This window comes from Bufo bufo, chromosome 2 (genome assembly GCF_905171765.1).
Source record: "Bufo bufo chromosome 2, aBufBuf1.1, whole genome shotgun sequence".
Taxonomy (NCBI): Eukaryota; Metazoa; Chordata; class Amphibia; order Anura; family Bufonidae; genus Bufo; species Bufo bufo.
In genome coordinates, this window is record NC_053390.1 from 825,080,022 (window position 1) to 825,099,085 (window position 19,064).

Below are 19,064 nucleotides of genomic sequence, written 5' to 3' on the forward strand. Positions count from 1 at the left end.
GTACTGCTGTGTGACCGGGGTATCTACAGTATAAATCTATAGCTGGTGTACGGTACTGCTGTGTGACAGGGGTATCTATAGTATAAATCTATAGCTGGTGTACGGTACTGCTGTGTGACCGGGGTATCTACAGTATAAATCTATAGCTGGTGTACGGTACTGCTGTGTGACAGGGGTATCTATAGTATAAATCTATAGCTGGTGTACGGTACTGCTGTGTGACCGGGGTATCTACAGTATAAATCTATAGCTGGTGTACGTACTGCTGTGTGACAGGGGTATCTACAGTATAAATCTATAGCTGGTGTCCGGTACTGCTGTGTGACAGGGGTATCTATAGTATAAATCTATAGCTGGTGTACGGTACTGCTGTGTGACCGGGGTATCTACAGTATAAATCTATAGCTGGTGTACGGTACTGCTGTGTGACCGGGGTATCTATAGTATACCTCTATAGCTGGTGTACGGTACTGCTGTGTGACTGAGGTATCTACAGTATAAATCTGTAGCTCGTGTACGGTACTGCTGTGTGACCGGGGTATCTATAGTATAAATCTATAGCTGGTGTACGGTACTGCTGTGTGACCGGGGTATCTATAGTATACCTCTATAGCTGGTGTACGGTACTGCTGTGTGACCGGGGTATCTATAGTATACCTCTATAGCTGGTGTACGGTACTGCTGTGTGACTGAGGTATCTACAGTATAAATCTATAGCTGGTGTACGGTACTGCTGTGTGACTGGGGTATCTATAGTATAAATCTATAGCTGGTGTACGGTACTGCTGTGTGACCGGGGTATCTATAGTATACCTTTATAGCTGGTGTACGGTACTGCTGTGTGACTGAGGTATCTACAGTATAAATCTGTAGCTCGTGTACGGTACTGCTGTGTGACCGGGGTATCTATAGTATAAATCTATAGCTGGTGTACGGTACTGCTGTGTGACCGGGGTATCTATAGTATACCTCTATAGCTGGTGTACGGTACTGCTGTGTGACTGAGGTATCTACAGTATAAATCTATAGCTGGTGTACGTACTGCTGTGTGACCGGGGTATCTATAGTATACCTCTATAGCTGGTGTACGGTACTGCTGTGTGACTGAGGTATCTACAGTATAAATCTATAGCTGGTGTACGGTACTGCTGTGTGACCGGGGTATCTATAGTATACCTCTATAGCTGGTGTACGGTACTGCTGTGTGACTGAGGTATCTACAGTATAAATCTATAGCTGGTGTACGGTACTGCTGTGTGACTGGGGTATCTATAGTATAAATCTATAGCTGGTGTACGGTACTGCTGTGTGACCGGGGTATCTATAGTATACCTTTATAGCTGGTGTACGGTACTGCTGTGTGACCGGGGTATCTATAGTATACCTCTATAGCTGGTGTACGGTACTGCTGTGTGACTGAGGTATCTACAGTATAAATCTATAGCTGGTGTACGGTACTGCTGTGTGACAGGGGTATCTACAGTATACCTCTATAGCTGGTGCCCGGTACTGCTGTGTGACCGGGGTATCTATAGTATACCTCTATAGCTGGTGTACGGTACTGCTGTGTGACTGAGGTAACGATCTTTGTAACAGTCGTTAACCTTTTGTTATTTGATGCCATAGAATTTTTCCTGATACCTCGGTGGCTCTGTTGTGTCAGTGTCATCCAGGTTACAGTCGGCCTGTTTTTATGTTTTGTAAATTGAGACTAACACTAGTTTGCCAAGATTTGGCGACATCTTCTGGAGAGCCGGTGTTCACTTCCAACCGCTGACCTTTTGTGTCCTTATCGCAGGTGGTACAAGCTCCGTTCAAAGCCCGGAAAAAAAGAAAAGGAACGTGGAGAGATCCAGGTGTCCATTCAGTTCACCAGGAACAATCTGACAGCCAGCATGTTTGACCTTTCCATCAAAGACAAACCCAAGACTCCTTTTGGGAAACTGAAGGACAAGTTGAAAGTCAAGAAACTTTCCCAAATGGAATCCTCTTCAGCCATCGTGCCAAGCAGCATCGGCCGGTTGGACAGTGACGAGGAGGATGAGAAGAAGCCAAAGTCCAAGGCAGCTGCCTTCTTTAAAGGACGGCTAAGGAAAAGCTCTCTAACAAGGTCCAATACTTCTCTGGGGTCAGATAGCACCATCTCCTCAACAAGTGGCACGATTCCCACCAGTGCTGGAATCTCGATAGTTCTTCCAGATATCGTCAAAAAGCCTGCTTCCAGAAACGGCAGCCTTTCCAACGAACCTACTGGTAAATGTCCTTGTGTGAAGAAAAATCTGATTAATAGTGCACACAACTGCTAGAACCCTGTCCGACATGATGGTCTTTAGCTTGATCCTGTTAAAGGGGTTATCCAAGAGTATAAAGTGTCGGGCCCCCCACATGGAATATACTTACCCCCCCCCCCTCTTTGCGGCCGTCCTTGTCCCCGCACCGCCGCCGCTGCTTCTCCCTGTACACAGATGAAAACATCCGGTGTCGGGGGAAAGCAGCTAATGGCAGGCGGGACCGGGACGAGCCTCTCTCTACCGTCACCCGCGATGCTAGGGAGGTTCGTCCCCATCCCCGCCTGCCATTAGCTGCTCCCCCCGACACCGGATGTTTTCATCTGTGTACAGGGAGAAGCGGCGGCGCAGGGAGCGGGGTAAGCATATTACATGGGGGGACACTTTATACTCTTGGATACCCTTTTTTTAACCTACTGACAAATTATGTCTGAGTGCAGGAGGTGGCTTTGGAATGAAGTTGTGTGCTCCTGCACCAAAAAGTAGACTTGTCACGGATCCACCTCGGTGTGTTCACATACAAGACTTCTCAAAATCCAGAAAGAGATCCAGAGAGTAGCATAAAAACTTTCTTTAATTCAACCGCTTCAAGAAGAATCTGTGTGTTGTTTTTTTTATACGTCTTTATGTTACTTGCTGGATCTCTTTCTGGTTTTGAGGTGGCTTTGGAATCCTGTTTTTCTAAAGTCCTTTTTGCCATATTAATCAGATTTTAATCAGTTTGAGAACCTCGGTATTGTAAATCTGTTTTCATAATGACGATGCATTTCACGCATTGACGAGATCTGTGGAGAAGGACCACTTATGGTATTTCATCTGTGGCATTAGGAGACTTCTAGCAGAAGAGCTAGGCCCTGTTGTACTGTCTGTGGCCCTCTAACTGCAGGTATGGGTATGGCAGTCTTCTTTTCTGCAGTCCAAAATGTACGTATTACATAGTAATGGAGCTGCTGCTTGGAGTCCGTCTTGGATCCTCTGTCGACCCAGTTTTTTTTTAACAGCATTTGGCTATTTCCTGGAGCTGTCCTAATTTCCTAAGAAGAACTGATGACAATTTAGTATTGATCCTATGTGTTTTTTTTATTTTTTTGTGGAAAAAAAAAATTCGCAAATGGTGCATTTTTTTTTGTCTATGTTCTTCATGCATTAGATGGTGGATGCATTAGATGGTGGATCCACGTGGTGTCCTATAAGCCCTGCCATATATGGCACTATATACACCAATCAGCCATAACGCTAAAACCACTAGTTTAGACGAGTGAAGGAAATGACATTGATTATCTGGAGACAATGGCTTCTGTCTGGGTGGGGGAGGCTGGTTGGGATTAGTCAGCAGGCGAACAGGCACTTCTTGAAGTTGAAATTGGCAAGCTTGAGGATCTGAGGGATTCTTACCAGGGCCAAATTGTGATCTGTACAGTAGACCAGAGTTCCTCAACTCAAGTCCTCAGGACCCACCTGCCAGTCCAGATTTGAGAATATCCCACAGAATGAATACCTGGAGTAAGTCCGGATGCATTGACACTAATTATAACGCCTGCCCAATACTAAGAAAATCCTGAAAACATGACCTGCAGGTGGGCCCTGAGGACTGGAGCTGAGGAACACTACTGTAGACAGTGGTGTCAGATCACCTCCAGGACAACTGGTCTTGTGGGGCGTTCCCTGTATGTAGTTGTTGGTGCCTACCAAAAGAGGTCCAAAGAAGGAGCGCTCATGGACTCAAAGGCATGTGTGGGGTAAAGAAGGCTAGCCCAGCTGCTCCGATCCCACTGTAGAGCAAGTTCCTGACAATGTTACTGCTGTCTATGAGAGCAAGGTGTCAAGACACTGCAGCTTGCTGTATAATGGGCAATGTTGCCCCAGAGCGATCAGAGGGGCCCTGCTTATCCCTACCCATGTCCAAAATCACCTATAAGCACCAGAACTGGAGCAATGGAAGGAGGTTGCCTGGTCTGGTAACTCAAGTTCACATCATGCGGACGGTTGCGTGTGCATCACTTACCTTGGGGATTTCATGACCGTACACTATGGGAAAAATTAAAAACGGCAGAGGCAGTGTGATGCTCTGGACAAAGTTCTGCTGGAAACCTTGAGTCTGGGCCTTATATGGAGATGATATGCACCACCTGCTTTGGTATCCCTCTTCATAGCACTAGTGCCCCCTAATGGTAGTGGCCTCTTTCAGCAGGATAATGCCCTGGCAACACTGCAAAAACTGTCCATGAATAAGAAACATCACAAATAGATCAAGGTGATGACTCAATCTGGTTGTCATCTGTGGGATGTAGTAGAAAAGCAAGTCTGATCCATGGAGGCCGCATTGAGCTACTTACAGGACTTGGAGAACTTGGTGCCAGATGCCACAGGGCTCCTCATAGATCTTGTGGAGTCCATGTCTAATTGGCTGCTGGTATTTTAAGGTCATAGCTGATCAGTGTATATGTACTGGCGTTGTATAAAATGATAGGAATGTAAAAATTACTTAACCAATGGTATAATTCTCCTGATGCCTTTTATATCTTAGTTAAAGATCATGAAGCTTCACCCAGGATGAAGCACAAGAGAGCATTCAGTGACGAAGTCAGCCAATTAAAGCTTTTCCCAGAACCAAAGTCTGTGCAGAACCTAAAGCCAAAGGGTAGCCCCATCTCCAAGTCTTCTGTATGCATCAACGGAAGCCATGTCTACGCAGAAGTGCCTTCTCCAAAGCCAGTCCATTCTCTAGAGAAATCTTCCCCTGCATCCATGTCATTTCAGAATATAGCGAAGAAAGCAGAGGAGGTGACAGAAGTTATCAGAGGACCAAGCCATAGCTCAGAGAAACTGGAGCATAAACCAACAGGTCCTACTGCAGAGGGGCAAAATGTCTCCTCGAAACCGTTGCCTCAACCAAAGCCAACGAACGACCCAGTACGAGTGGAGACCAAACCAATTCAAATTACGACCCCTATGGTGTTTTCCGAGGATGTGTCCAAGAATAAAAGTCAAGAAGCAAAGGCTAAAGAAGAGAAACCCAAGATCGGTCTTCAGCCTGGAATTGGGAAGAACGATCCTGGTAACAAGAGTCTCGATGAACCAAATCCGTATGTGTCGACAAGCTCTGAGGAGAGAGGCAAGGTCGGCTCCTGGTTTGGATCAAAAGATGCCAAGGAGACTCAACAAAAACCAAGGTGGGTAGTTCTTATTCTTTTTATTCTTTCCACCTTCTGTCTAGAAACACTTTAAAAGACTAAAGCCTATATGGGTCCTTGTGATACGATGTTCACCAATTTCTTTAACAAACGGGTTGCGCCATTTTTTAAAGCTTCTTTACCCCGTGGACATTGGTTTGGTATTTTCCATTATCCCACTTCAATGTGAAAGCATTGAAGAACCTCTATTCTGGAAATTGATGGGGTAGTTGACAAGTGAAAAGGTCAAAACTGTCCTCCAACTTCTAGAGCTGGCAGAGGATCTTCATCACCAAATTCACATCAGATTTTGCTGCGGTTTTCTCTTGTGTGGAACGTCATTGACGCTATGTGCCCTCCTGGTGCTCCCGTGGTGATGTTTCTGTGGTCCCCTGCCTATTTTTGTCTCCTGGCCCCCATCGACAATGTGTCGACACGTGACTGTGTGTGTGTGTGCGCGGACACATTGCTGTTGGCATTCGGGAAACAAAAAACTGACCGAGGACCATGGAGATGTTACCACGGAGCTCCTGAGGATTGGTGGGTGAGGAGATGTCTCTTTATTTTGCTGTGGACACACCGGTGATACGCATCAAGATCTGAAAGATCGATCTTGTCAAAGTCTTCTGCAGCCAATCGGTCAGAAATGGACCTGCTACCAATTTTTTAAATCAATGAAGTCATTTGTAGTGCGGAAATTTCTGATGACGTTTTCTAGAAATGTCATCGGCTTTGCTGCTGCTGTGTTCCACCACGGTTTTCCTTCCTGAAATCTACAGCGATCTGGAACGTTTGGACATGCCTTACCTGTATAGCTGGGTTGTTTTCTATTGGCTTGGTCTGTTTGGCGGAGATATTTCCGTGTATCCAGAATTACTTCTTGCTACTCGGGCTGGCAAACCCTAAATCGGTGGGAATGAGTCGGCTTTCCTTGTGTTTGCTGTGAAAGGACAATTCCGGAGCATCTTTTCTTAGAGCTTTGCATTAGGCCGTTCCTCTGTTATTCCTCTTAGCAGTTTATAAATGTTGGCGTGTTCAGTCAGTGCTGAGAATGGATTCTGCTATTCAGATAAATGTCCGTCTATGGGCGGCTTCAGTCCGCTAGAGTACATGCCGCGGCGGGCTCCAGGAAAGTCATCCGTGTCTCCTGCGGATATGTTACACAGCAAACTCTGTCACTCCGGCTGTCGTGAAACTACAACTCCTCTGGTGCTCCATTCACTACTATAGAAGTTCCGAAAACGGCTGAGCAAGTGGGCATGCTGGTTGTTGTAGTGTCACAGAAGCTGGAGCGCTAAAGTGATGATGATTTTGGACTCTGTTCTGTTATTGTCCGCACCCCGCTACCTGCTGGTTACCACACCCGCATTGATGTCACTTCCCTTCCATTACTCACATCCTCCTCTGCCCTGTTTTCCAGCTCATTAACCCTTTAGTAGCCTCACAAATGTCGGCACATTGATTACACTGAGCCCCTCCGCTGAGCGCGCACAGGGTTAATTGACAGATATGGTGAAAAATGGTATCAATAAAAACTATGCAAAAAACGAGCCCTCACACAGGTCCATGGACACCACTATAAAAAGTTATGGGGGTCACAATATGGCGATGCAAAGAAAAAAAACGGAAAGTTTACAAACAACATCTCCTAGCAACTATCATTGAAAATCTCATTCCATCAGGATGCAATGCGTTTTTCACGGAAGCCCCATTCACTTCTGTGGGGCCGGGGCTTGGTGAAAAACGCACAATATAGAACGTGCTGCGATTCTTGGGCAACGCAGAACTGATACATGAAAAACAACGCTCGTGTACACAGACCCATAGAAATGAATGGGTCAGGGTTCCGTGCGGGTGCTACGCGTTCACTTCACGTGTGAAAGGGGCCTAAAATGTGGTATCGCTGTAATTGTACCGACCCAGAGAATGACGGAAACGGGTCCGTTTTACAACATGCGGAATGGCGTAGAAACAAATCCCAGAAAGCTATGGTGGAATTTTTATATTTTTTCTTTTTTATAATTTCCCCCAATTTGGAATTTTTTTTCCAGCTTTCCACTACATCGCATGCAATAGAAAGTGTTCCTGTTAGGCCTGTTTCACACTTGCGTTGTTAATTACGGTATGGAGATCCGGCAGAGGATCTCAATACCGGAATTAAACGGATCTGTTTTGATTTTGCACATTAGGATGCATCCGTTCCGTTAGGATGCGATTGTGTGCAATCAAAACGGGGGGGGGGAAAAAACGCATCCGTCACTAAATACATTGAAAGTCCAATGGGTGATGGATCCGTGTTTTTTTTTTTTTTTTTAAACAAAAAAAACCCCTGATCCTTCACCATGGTCTTAAAATGTTTTCAGCGATGGATCCGTTTTTATGACCGGACACAAAACCGCACCTTACAGCAGTTTTGGCTCCGGTTCCAAAACGGAATACTGCCAGAATGGAAGACATCCGATGCATCCTGAACGGGGACTAAACGGAAAGTACAACGTGTCCTGCTGAAAACAAGGCCTCAGATCAACCGAAAAATAAAAAAAATTATGGCTCTGGGAAGGCAGGGAGTTAAAAAAACGAATAGGGAAAATTGTCTTTTCCTCAAGGGGTTAATGCGCTATAATTTGTGCCACTTTCTGAGTGAAGTTATAGAAAAGTTCTTATTCTTCCACTTTTCCAAAAGCTTCTCCCACTGAAAACTGCAGCTTTTGGAAAGACTCTTTAGGGGCCGTTCACACAGCAGATTTGACAGCACAATTTTGGTGCCGAAAACGTGCCCTCTGCCTCCTATACATCTCAATGGAAGGACACGACCCGTCACAGCTTTAATCCTCAGCGCTGTCCCCCATTGAGATGTATGGGAGGCATAAAGTTACCCTGTAAAACCCGTCATGTGAACGGACCCTTAGAAGTAGCAACACTTAGCACAAGCGAGGCTTTTCTTAAGACACAAGATTGGCGTAAATGTTCTTGAGATGCTGCGCCGCGGCTTTACTACAGGCCTGGTGTACGCGGGAAGCTGCTGTGGAATAGTCGGATTATCAGTAACAATTGTGTAATTGCAGGGTTCAGTCACACAAAGAGCAGGGCCATTAAGGGAGGATGTCATTTACGGAACGCCGCTGTAATTACCGGATTAGAACGCGGCATCCGCTTCCTTTAATTAACGCACATTTGAATACACTTAGGATCAGGCCTGTTTTATTACGTCTTCCAGATGGAGACGAGACGGCACAAGTGTATCTGGTGAAGGTGTCCAGGATTAGGAGATCTGAGTCACGGTCCATGGGCTTTGTCTGGTGGTCTACATCATCCCCGTTCAGGCTGAGGCAGGACAGTCCATGGACAAATACGGTGCTTTGTATGGGGGGGGGGGGGGGGCGGAATCCTCATCTATTATGTGGAGACTTCTCTGCAGTCCTGGTGCTGAAGTGGGTGGAAGCGTTGTAATGGACACCAGGTATTGAGTGCAGTTATATCCACTAGTTCAGCCTCGACTAGGAAACAACACATTTCTTAAATTGTAAGGGTCCAGTTGTGAATCCAGCTCGGCCATTGATTTCCACAGTCTTCGATCTGGTCAATAGTTGCCCGTACATATTAGATGAAAGTTGTCCGAGCTCTCGGTGTATGGGGATGTCCTCTCTGTCCCTCATGAACATGCTCAATCCTCTTTGTGGGTGGTATTCCACTGCCTAATGGCTTAAGGTGTCCATACACATTGGATAAAAGTTGTTGGAACCCTCTGGCAATGTGTTTGGGGGTGTTCTCTCTCGCTCTCTGTCTCTCCATGCCCAATCTTCTATTCCCGCAGTTGATTAGTCACAGCTTAAAGGCTATTTACACCTTTGGAGGCATTTTATTTTATTATTGCATTGTACTCATTTTGAACTCTAATTTTTTCAATTGGTCTTTATTAAAAAAAATATGGAGCCCTTTTTTCTGTACACAGCTGAGATGCTCTACTAGCAGCCTCTGGATTTTCTGTCTTTTCTGGAGCTGAGGGGCTCCTTATCTCTTCTTTATGACATTAGAAATATTCATTATAGTTCAGTTCTTATCTTACTGATAAGAATGTGTCTTCTATAAGTGTTTATGACCTCTCAGTAGTTTAGAGATGGAGTTATTAGATGACACAAAGTGGAAGTATCAGGCACACTAATAGAAAAGGCCAATATTATATAAAAATATTTTTAGCCAAAAATGAGTAAAATGCAATCGTAAACAAAAATTGCCTCCGAAGGTATACATAGCCTTTAAGGTGGCCATACACGGAAGTACATAGATGATTTAGATGTCCAACCATAATGAAGGATCGTCGGGTGAAATTTAGCAGCCAGCAATCTTTCTATCCGACAGATGGTCATCACCTGAAGGCAGCCGTGGTTGAAATTTTCCTTTGGTAGTTGCTTGTGGTTGACTGTATTCAGGTCACTCGGCCGATATACAAATGATTATTTGTGAAGGAACATTTATCCTTCTATAACAAATGTCTCTTCTCACAAAGATGGCCATATTCATCATTCACTAGTCGATTGTTGAAAAGAAGATAATTGTTGCCCAATAGTTGAGACTGGTAGTTCACCTGGTCCTTCACCCTTGTCCTTCACCTGGTGTGTATGGTCAATGTGAACGGCTGTAGTGGTAGCATGGACTAGAATAGGTCTGTCTAAATCTACAAAACGATCGTTCACCGGACCATTGCTCCTTTCAGTAATTGGTCAACCATCAGCCTACTTCTAATGTGTATCTCCACCTTTACTTACCAGGGATAGCTCTGTGTTTAAATGTCACCAAGTGTATTGTCTGCTGAACTGACCAGGAAGATTCGTGTCAGCTGACAATGTAATGCAAGCATGTCAAACTCAAAGGCAACATGGGCCAAAAAAACAAAATTTAAGTTTGTGGGCCGCATCAAAAAAAAATAAAAAATCGTACATTTTCATAGAACAACATTGTTGTTTCATGACTGCTGACCCCCAACATCCCGTTGCCCAATAACACAAGTGAGACCTATATATATATACAAATATTAAACTTCACTATAAGACGCACCTAGGTTTTTGAGGAGGGAAAATAAGAAAAAAATATTTTTAACCAAAAGTTGTGCTTTTGGTGGGCTTTGAATTAATTGTGGTCTGTGCATGACACTATTATGGGGGATCTGTGGATGACGCACTGTCATGTGGGGGATCTGTGGATGGCACTGTGTTATGGGGATCTGTGGATGGCGCTGTTATGGGGGATCTGTGGATGGCGCTGTTATGGGGGATCTGTGGATGGCGCTGTTATGGGGGATCTGTGGATGGCGCTGTTATGGGGGATCTGTGGATGGCGCTGTTATGGGGGATCTGTGGATGGCGCTGTTATGGGGGATCTGTGGATGGCGCTGTTATGGGGGATCTGTGGATGGCGCTGTTATGGGGGATCTGTGGATGGCGCTGTTATGGGGGATCTGTGGATGGCGCTGTTATGGGGATCTGTGGATGGCGCTGTTATGGGGGATCTGTGGATGGCACTGTTATGGGGGATCTGTGGATGGCACTGTTATGGGGGATCTGTGGATGGCACTGTTATGGGGATCTGTGGATGGCACTGTTATGGGGGATCTGTGGATGGCACTGTTATGGGGGATCTGTGGATGGCACTGTTATGGGGGATCTGTGGATGGCACTGTTATGGGGGATCTGTGGATGGCACTGTTATGGGGGATCTGTGGATGGCACTGTTATGGGGATCTGTGGATGGTACTGCTATGGGGTGGGATATCTGTGGATGGCATTGTTATGGGGGGGATCTGTGGATGGCATTGTTATGAGGTGGGGGATCTGTGGAGGGAACTGTTATGGGGTGGGATATCTGTGGATGGCATTGTTATGGGGTGGGATATCTGTGGATGGCATTGTTATGGGGTGGGATATCTGTGGATGGCATTGTTATGGGGTGGGATATCTGTGGATGGCATTGTTATGGGGTGGGATATCTGTGGATGGCATTGTTATGGGGTGGGATATCTTTAGATGGCATGGTTATGAGGTGGGGGGATCTGTGGATGGAACTGTTATGGGGTGCGATATCTGTGGATGGTACTGCTATGGGGTGGGATATCTGTGGATGGCATTGTTATGAGGTGGGGGGATCTGTGGATGGAACTGTTATGGGGGGGATCTGTGGATGACACTGCTATATGTCATCCACAGATCCCCCTCATAAGTGTCCCCCAATACACCGGCCCTCTGCTCACCGAAGTATTTATAAACGTGAATCCTTATCCTGTTATTAAGTTGAACTAACGCTGCCCTCTCCCATGTTCCCATGTTCCCCTGTATCCCCACAGCACTTACGAACACGCTTCCATAGCAGGCAGAGCGGACGGCACCAGTAACGTCACTCACTGACGTCGCGCGTCTGCTCCGCCTGCTTCATTCATAAAGTGGGCGGAGCAGGCGCTCGACGTCAGTGAGTGACGTTACTGCTGCCGTCCGCTCTGCCTGCTATAAGTGCTATGGGGATACATGGGAACATGGGAGAGGGCAGCGTTAGTCCAACTTAATAACAGGATAAGGATTCACGTTTATAAATACTTTGGTGAGCGGCGGGGCCCGGTGTAAGAGTACAGTGACTGCACCGGGCCCCGCCCCTAGTTACGGACTCCAGCCCCTCCTCTCTCCCGGCTCATACATAGCAGTCTGCGATGCTGCATCTTTGCCGGGCCGCAAAGATATTCATTGCGGGCCGCATGTTTGACACCCATGATGTAATGTGTACGGGGAGCTCCCAATTATCCACCGACAGATGATATGTCAGTGCAGAGAAGAAACGGGCAAACTGAATATTTTCTACTGATTCTTATGTTCTCCTAGGAGATAAGTCACCACCAGTAGTGTCTGGCCAGCGCTTTCTCCTCTTCCATTAACATGTACACACTTTGCCAAACCAAACGTGTACAGGGTGAGTCAGGAGATATGTTTGTGGTGGAGACAAGAGGAATAGCTTTACCAACAGCCTTCTGTGGATTTATGAGATCTTTACAGTAGCATGAACCAGCTTCTAAAAGTGCCCATACAACTTCAATAGTGGTCAGCCAAAATAGAGCCATTTCCCCCAACTCTGCTGTACATACTTGGCTCAGCTAAGAGTGAGAAAACAAAAGGATTGGGCGTTGAAGTTCTCTCTGCTGACTTCATGTCAGATTGGAGATTTGGAGCATACGATTTACATTTTTGGCTAACAATAGTCTAATGTGTATGGTGTCCTTAACGATTATTACCAGACAAAAGATCTATCAACTAATTTCTAATGTGTATGGTGCCTCTATTCCCCTGCATATTTATGGTGGAGACAGCTGTTGTCCTAGCTATTCCTGCCATCTATAGCGTATGGGCCCCTTTACATTGGCACAAAGAGAATTATAATGTTACCATGGTATTTCATGTTCCTGCTGTTGTATGTGATTTTTTTTTTTTTTCATGCTTAATCAAGATTTGTCTTCTAGTAGAGTATATACTGTACTTGAAGGCACATTTGTATGAGGCCTCTGATTGGCTTGCACTGTTAATTGCACTATACCCCAACCACTCATGTTCAGAGACACCTGACTACACTCCCTACTCTTCAGAACCTGTTACATACTTAAGTTCCAATCAAACATAAGTTTGTGCAAGCGTAACATAGTCCATGTTGTTGTTTGGCACTAACCCGGAGGACTGTTTTGTCTTCCTCCACAGCCTGGATGTGTCTCCTCAGGTAGAAACCAGCTCCTCTGCTTCTTCCCAGTATTCCCAATGCCTTTTTGCCCAACCTACATCTTTATTAGATGCATCTGCTTTGCCTAGAACTAACCTTCATAGAGCTTCTCCTAGTGGTGTCTTTGGGAGCCTGTCTGCTAGCAACCCATTTCTGAACTCTCTACAGAACAACCCTTTCTTTGAGGACTTCCTTTCTGACCAGTTACTAAATACTTCTTCACCTACTCACTTTTTCTCTAGTTTCCCCTCTGGGTCTATTGCTACCTCAGAAGCTGCTGAATGGGGCTCTTCTCTTGTGGAGGAACACAGTCCATTGACCACCTCCTGCTCTACAGAAGATATGAATATATACTCGTACCAAGGAAAAAGTGACAACTTCGAAGTGGTCGTTGATCGCCCTGAATTGCGTCTGACCCAAAGCTCTTCATCAGAACCTCCAATGTTCACAGGATGGGAAGAACAATTTGATGCTCTTGCTTCAAGTCGATTGCAGCCTTCATCTAGCAGTTGCCAACAGTCCCCAGAACCTGAAGACTCTAACATCACCATCACAAGTGCCTCAGAGAACTATCCATTGTCTTCTTTTGGCAAACTGGAAACCATGACTGGCATGTTAACACCCCCTGATGGTAATGAATGGCATAAACTGAAGTCAAATAACTCTAATTTTGACACATGTTGGCCAGACCTATTGAAAAATGATGCAAAGAAATCTAGTGAACTCGAACCATCTCCCCTTTTAACCAATTTCTCTCCAACAAATATTCCATTTACCAGGTCGATGGGACTTAAAGAATATGATAATTTGCCTACAGAAACATGTAAAGATCAGAATACATTTAACCATTCTTGTCAGCATGTAGATACTCCACTACCTGCCTCTTCCAAGAACAGGGTAGCATCTGTCCAACCTCTTCTACAGATGGGGCAGAATATAGTTGGTGTGGAAGAGATGGCAAGGCAAGAATCTCCGATCCTAACAAAGGACACCGTTGCCATGGCTCTCATTCTAGAAGTGGCAGAAAGTGGTATTGACGTATATAGCACGCAGGTGTCCAAAGAGGCAGTTGAACAATTCTCAACCGTACACAATCCCGAAAGGATAAGGGATGAGCCAGAAGTCATGGTTACTGAAAAGGTTGAGGGGATAATTAAAGAACAGGCCATTAGTGTCAATGTAGGGTCTGTAGCACCATCCAAGCCCCCTCGGCTCATGCTGTCATCTTCGGTTGAACAGATAGAGACTGAAGATTATAATTACCAACAAACAAGCCATCAGGACACCACTGGAAAACAAATGGAGAACCCAGAGGAACATATGCAGGAGCAAAACATGGGGGTTAGCAAACAAATGGTCTCTCCAGTGGCCTGTTGTCCTGTAATTGAGATAAGGAGCCCAGTGTTAGGAGCTTTTACTGAAGACACCGAATCCACCACTGAGGGCCTTTTGACTAATCTAAGGGAAGAAAATAATGATTTGGGTGCTCTTAATGGGGAACACCTGTTAGATGTAAATGAAGTAACGCCAACAGAGCAGTTCAGGACTTGCCCATCGAGTGTCTCACTAGGCACAGACCTTTCAAGTGTTCATGAAGGCTCTGATAAATTGGAGTTAATTAACCATAGTTCATCCAAGCCATTCAACTTAACATTGGGGGACACCAAACAGTATGACAATGACTTCAACTTCCAAAAACCGATGCCATCGTCAAAAATACAAAAAGTATATAGGTCTGAATTGTCTAGTCTCTCTAAAAAGGGTGACCAGTCTGACTTTGTGTTTTGGTCTGCCCTAGAGGAACAGATACCTTCACGTAGGATGAAAGTGGGCACCAAACAGAATGTGCCAACGAGTCAGGGTGATATTGCCCTTTCAGATGGCAGAAATGTAAGCAATATGAATACTGGAGAAAGAACTGAGCCAGAACAGAATAATAACGAAGATGTACTAATCCTAATGGGGGTAGAATCCAATAGTCCACTACCAATTGAGTTACAAGATGCTAGGCTTGAGTATGAAGCTAAAGCTTTAAGAGATGATAGCCAACAGTCTTCTTGGTCAGCAGATATCATTGTAGACTTTAAGAATGAGGACTTCTGGAGAACAAATTCTGACCAGTTAGACCAAAATAATGTAGAAAATTTGCCATCACCAGGAAATCCCTTTACCCCAGTTGACAGAACACCTTTAAGTTACAAAAACCCATTTACTATGGATGAACGCCCTCAAAGTAGTCAGAGTTCCGAGTCTTCACTACAAGAAGATACAAGCTTCAAAGACCTTCATGCTCATGCAGCTCTTAGAAATTTTCCACCTGCTGTTCCCCCATCTGATATGAAAGCTCCTTACCTGCATGGCAGTCCACCTCTGGCCTTCTCCACTCCTTCCCTAGCAATAGCCCCAAACCCTAAGCCATCAAACTTCCCCTCTCCAATCATGCTTCTGACAACCTCTGGTGCCACTACAACAACCAATACCCACACAGCAACTTTGTCGGGCTTGCTCTCTCCTGTAGCCGGTGGTGTGACAACAGCTGCCCCTCCGATTCTGCCTCTGGAGACACAGAAAGCTGACAATCCATTTATGCCACTAAAGATCAGGTGAGCTATCGGGAAACTTGGATTGTGTTGTGTGTGATGAGAATATGGACTGTGCAAAGCGTGGCTGAGTATGTGGAGAGCATGCAAGTAGTCTTAGGCAGGAATTGCTGTGTGTATATTTTCCTTCAGTGAAGATGGTTAATTATCTACATGTCTGCGCTTGGTCAATGTGACGACACTAGGATTAAATATTGAACCATATAAAAATTGCAGTAATTCCAGGTTCCCACAGCTTGGTGTTAAGTAACAGCTAGCCACTCCGTAATTAAAAGGCAACAATTAACGTGAACCTTACAGGCTGAACCTGTAAATGGCACATGTATAGTCAACATACCTTTTTGCCCTCTGGTGCTACCATGCTGCTTTCGTTCTTACATTCTGGTGCCCATCTGATTCCTTTCAAGATGGCCACCACCATCTCGGACATCAACAGCCAAAGCTTTGTAGGAAAGTCAAATACAACCCCTCTTCACTACCCTTGGACAGACAGGCAACGATGATGAAGGACACTAGCTATGTTGACTATAAGTTTGTCATGAATAGTCACATTTTAGGATTGGACTGGTGGGTTGCTTTTAGTTACAGTAGTGGCCATACTTTTTATATATATCCTGTCTAAGCAGAGTGTTGGGTTCTGTCTATACAAATCGCTAAAAAATATGAAAAGAAGCTCGAAAATCAGACCTGAGTTCACATTTCTGGACAATTTGAAGACGTGTCTTCCAATTGAGAAATGACTACAGGCAAGTGCTCAGGTCCCACAGACAATGTCGGGGGTATGTTTTAGAAATAAAAAAAATTATAGGTGATATTCACAGCAATGCAAAATACACTTGTTGGAGTCATCTCAACTAAAGATTTGGACATGAACAGTAGACTGTTTGTTTGCCTTATGTACATAACTAGTTGAGAAGGAGATCTTTCACCTTGTTGTTCCTGCAAGCATGCACGGTTTCTGTACCCATACTTTTTTAGAGGATCTGTGTACTTGTCTATTTTATTTCTAGGGAAATAAGAACTTTCGTATGATCCAGCAGTTATGGCATGAATATGGCCATTTATGGCACAGACATATATACATAAGGTATACCTTTTTAATGTCTTATCAGTGGGGGTTTAACTACTGTGACCACCACCACCGATCAAGTACTCCTTTGTTTCTACCCTAAAGCCAAGTAAAATTAGAAAGATAGCACCAGTACTTTACCTGAGAGTGACTTCCCAATGATATGCCCTAGATATTTATCACTTGGAGTACTCTTCCTCCTCTTTGCTGCTATCTTTTTGATTCAAGAGCATCAGTGAGGTGGGCAAGTGATGTTGGCTATGAAGTCCTGGATCATGGTAGGTGTTCCATTTCATTCAAAAGGTTTTGATTGGGTTGAAATAAAGCTTTGTCATGCGCTTGAACGAATATAACCAACGTAGTTACTCGTAGACCTTGCTGTTTGTCCATAGCAAATTGTTTTGGTGAACCATGAAAGCACCTTCTCTAAACTGCGGCCAGAAAGTTGGACATTCGGACACACGTCTCTAGGTAGTCATTGTTTGGTGGAGCTGAATATGTGCTCCACCTATGTGTCTGGGGTGGACACGTAGTAGTTGGATATAGTATTGGAATCTGAACATATATAAATAATAGCCGAAAGACTGGTCCTGTGTGCAGCTCTATGTAATATCCAGTGGCTACCATGTATAATGGCCTGCAGTGTATAGCTGCACAGACAGAGTCCACTGTAACTCCGATACCCATTACGTCTGCTGTAGCGCAGAGTGATAATGGGATGGTATCAGCCACTATATGTACAGATGTTCAAATAGCAAGAGTTCCCAGAGTGCTCTGAGCTATGGAGCGGGACACTCAAACACCAGAAGGACCTTTTAATCCCTGTACTGCCATTCATGGTGTACACGTTCCTTCTTCCCCCTTCATGTGCTCAGACACCTGGCAACAAATTTAACGACTAATTGCCCTATATCTGCCCTAAAAGGTGCGCTATGTCTGCAATGAGGATCCTTTTCTGTGCTCTACGCATTTTACCTTTGGGTTCATCAGGAGCTCTGGATCAGGAAAGACAGGACGGACAAACCTGTAACTGCATCGGCGCTAGGGTGGCACACAGAATTTTTATTCTTGGGTGTTAATTTGTTCTTCAAATGAAATAACGTGAGGCACCAAGGCCACACTGATCTTCTGACCCATATTTACTAAACTATTTAGGTTAGTTTTTGTGCTAAAGTGTTTCAAAAAGTTCCCAGTGACTTTTGATAATTTTGCACTAAAGTTCTAACCTCTCTCGTTGCCTAGCAAAGGTGGACATTATCTCCAAGGAGACTTAATTCTAGTCATATTTTTAAGAAGGTTTCATTTTCTGGCCGCTACATTTTCAAATGAGACCTTTTTATTAATGATACACAGATGGTTAAGCCTTCAGTCCCGTAGGGACATTCGTCTTGGTAGTTTGTACTGCAGTGTAGTTGATCCAACCGATGAAAAATTCACCCCAAAATGTAGCTCTGTGTGCGGTGAGGACATAGTAATAACACCTACGACCAAAGGTCCCCAATGCATCTTTTCAGCTCATGTCCACCTCTAAACATTTAGAAATTCACAATTTTACAGTCTTCTCGGCTAAAATCTTCCCAGAAACCTGCTTGTACCTGGTAAGGCTATATATTCTCTTGGTGTGTCTAAAACTAACGGTGATGCAACTTTGCAATAGGTGTTCATTATAAATTTACTACAGTTTTTCTTTTGTTTCTTCTACTTCTGGAGACACCTGATGTATCTGCATGGTAACAGACAACAAACAAACTGTGTAGTCTGATTCTTCAGTTACAGTCCGATCTATTTGCCATCTTCTTGCTAATGTATATGCATAAATTATCCTTAGCATAAAGTAGGGGGCAACTGGAAATAATTTTTGTTGTCTGTTACCATGGAGACACACAGTTCTGTTGTATAGGAGCTGTGGAAGCAAACCAGTAGAACAATTTTAATTGGGATCTATTGCCAAGTTGCTTCATTATTCATCTTAGATGTTTTCCGACAATCAAAAAAGAATTTGGTTGTAAAGATGTAGGTTGTCTTTAAGGGTGGACATATCTATGGGTTTCTCTCATCAAGCTTGTTTGCTGCATCTGTAAATGACCGATGCGAAGAAAACCCAACAAAGTTTGACGGACCTTATTGACTTAGTCCATCTGGATCCGTCATGGTTTCCGTCATTTATACTGAAAAAAAATTGTGTTGC

At 44.5% G+C, this 19,064-nt stretch overlaps 1 protein-coding gene across 4 annotated transcripts in view; it reads left to right on the forward strand.

The window, feature by feature from the left end:
- The window catches only part of RAB11FIP5 (RAB11 family interacting protein 5), a 60,041-nt gene that overhangs the window by 33,842 nt on the left and 7,135 nt on the right, over positions 1 to 19,064 (forward strand). For 3 of the 4 annotated variants that reach the window (XM_040419342.1, XM_040419341.1, XM_040419343.1), the window contains exons 3-5: positions 1,799 to 2,253; positions 4,816 to 5,461; positions 13,450 to 15,810. In XM_040419342.1, the coding sequence (XP_040275276.1) occupies positions 1,799 to 2,253; positions 4,816 to 5,461; positions 13,450 to 15,810 (3,462 nt within the window). The remainder of the gene's footprint in view (positions 1 to 1,798; positions 2,254 to 4,815; positions 5,462 to 13,449; positions 15,811 to 19,064) is intronic. The other variant, XM_040419344.1, reaches the window with a different exon arrangement.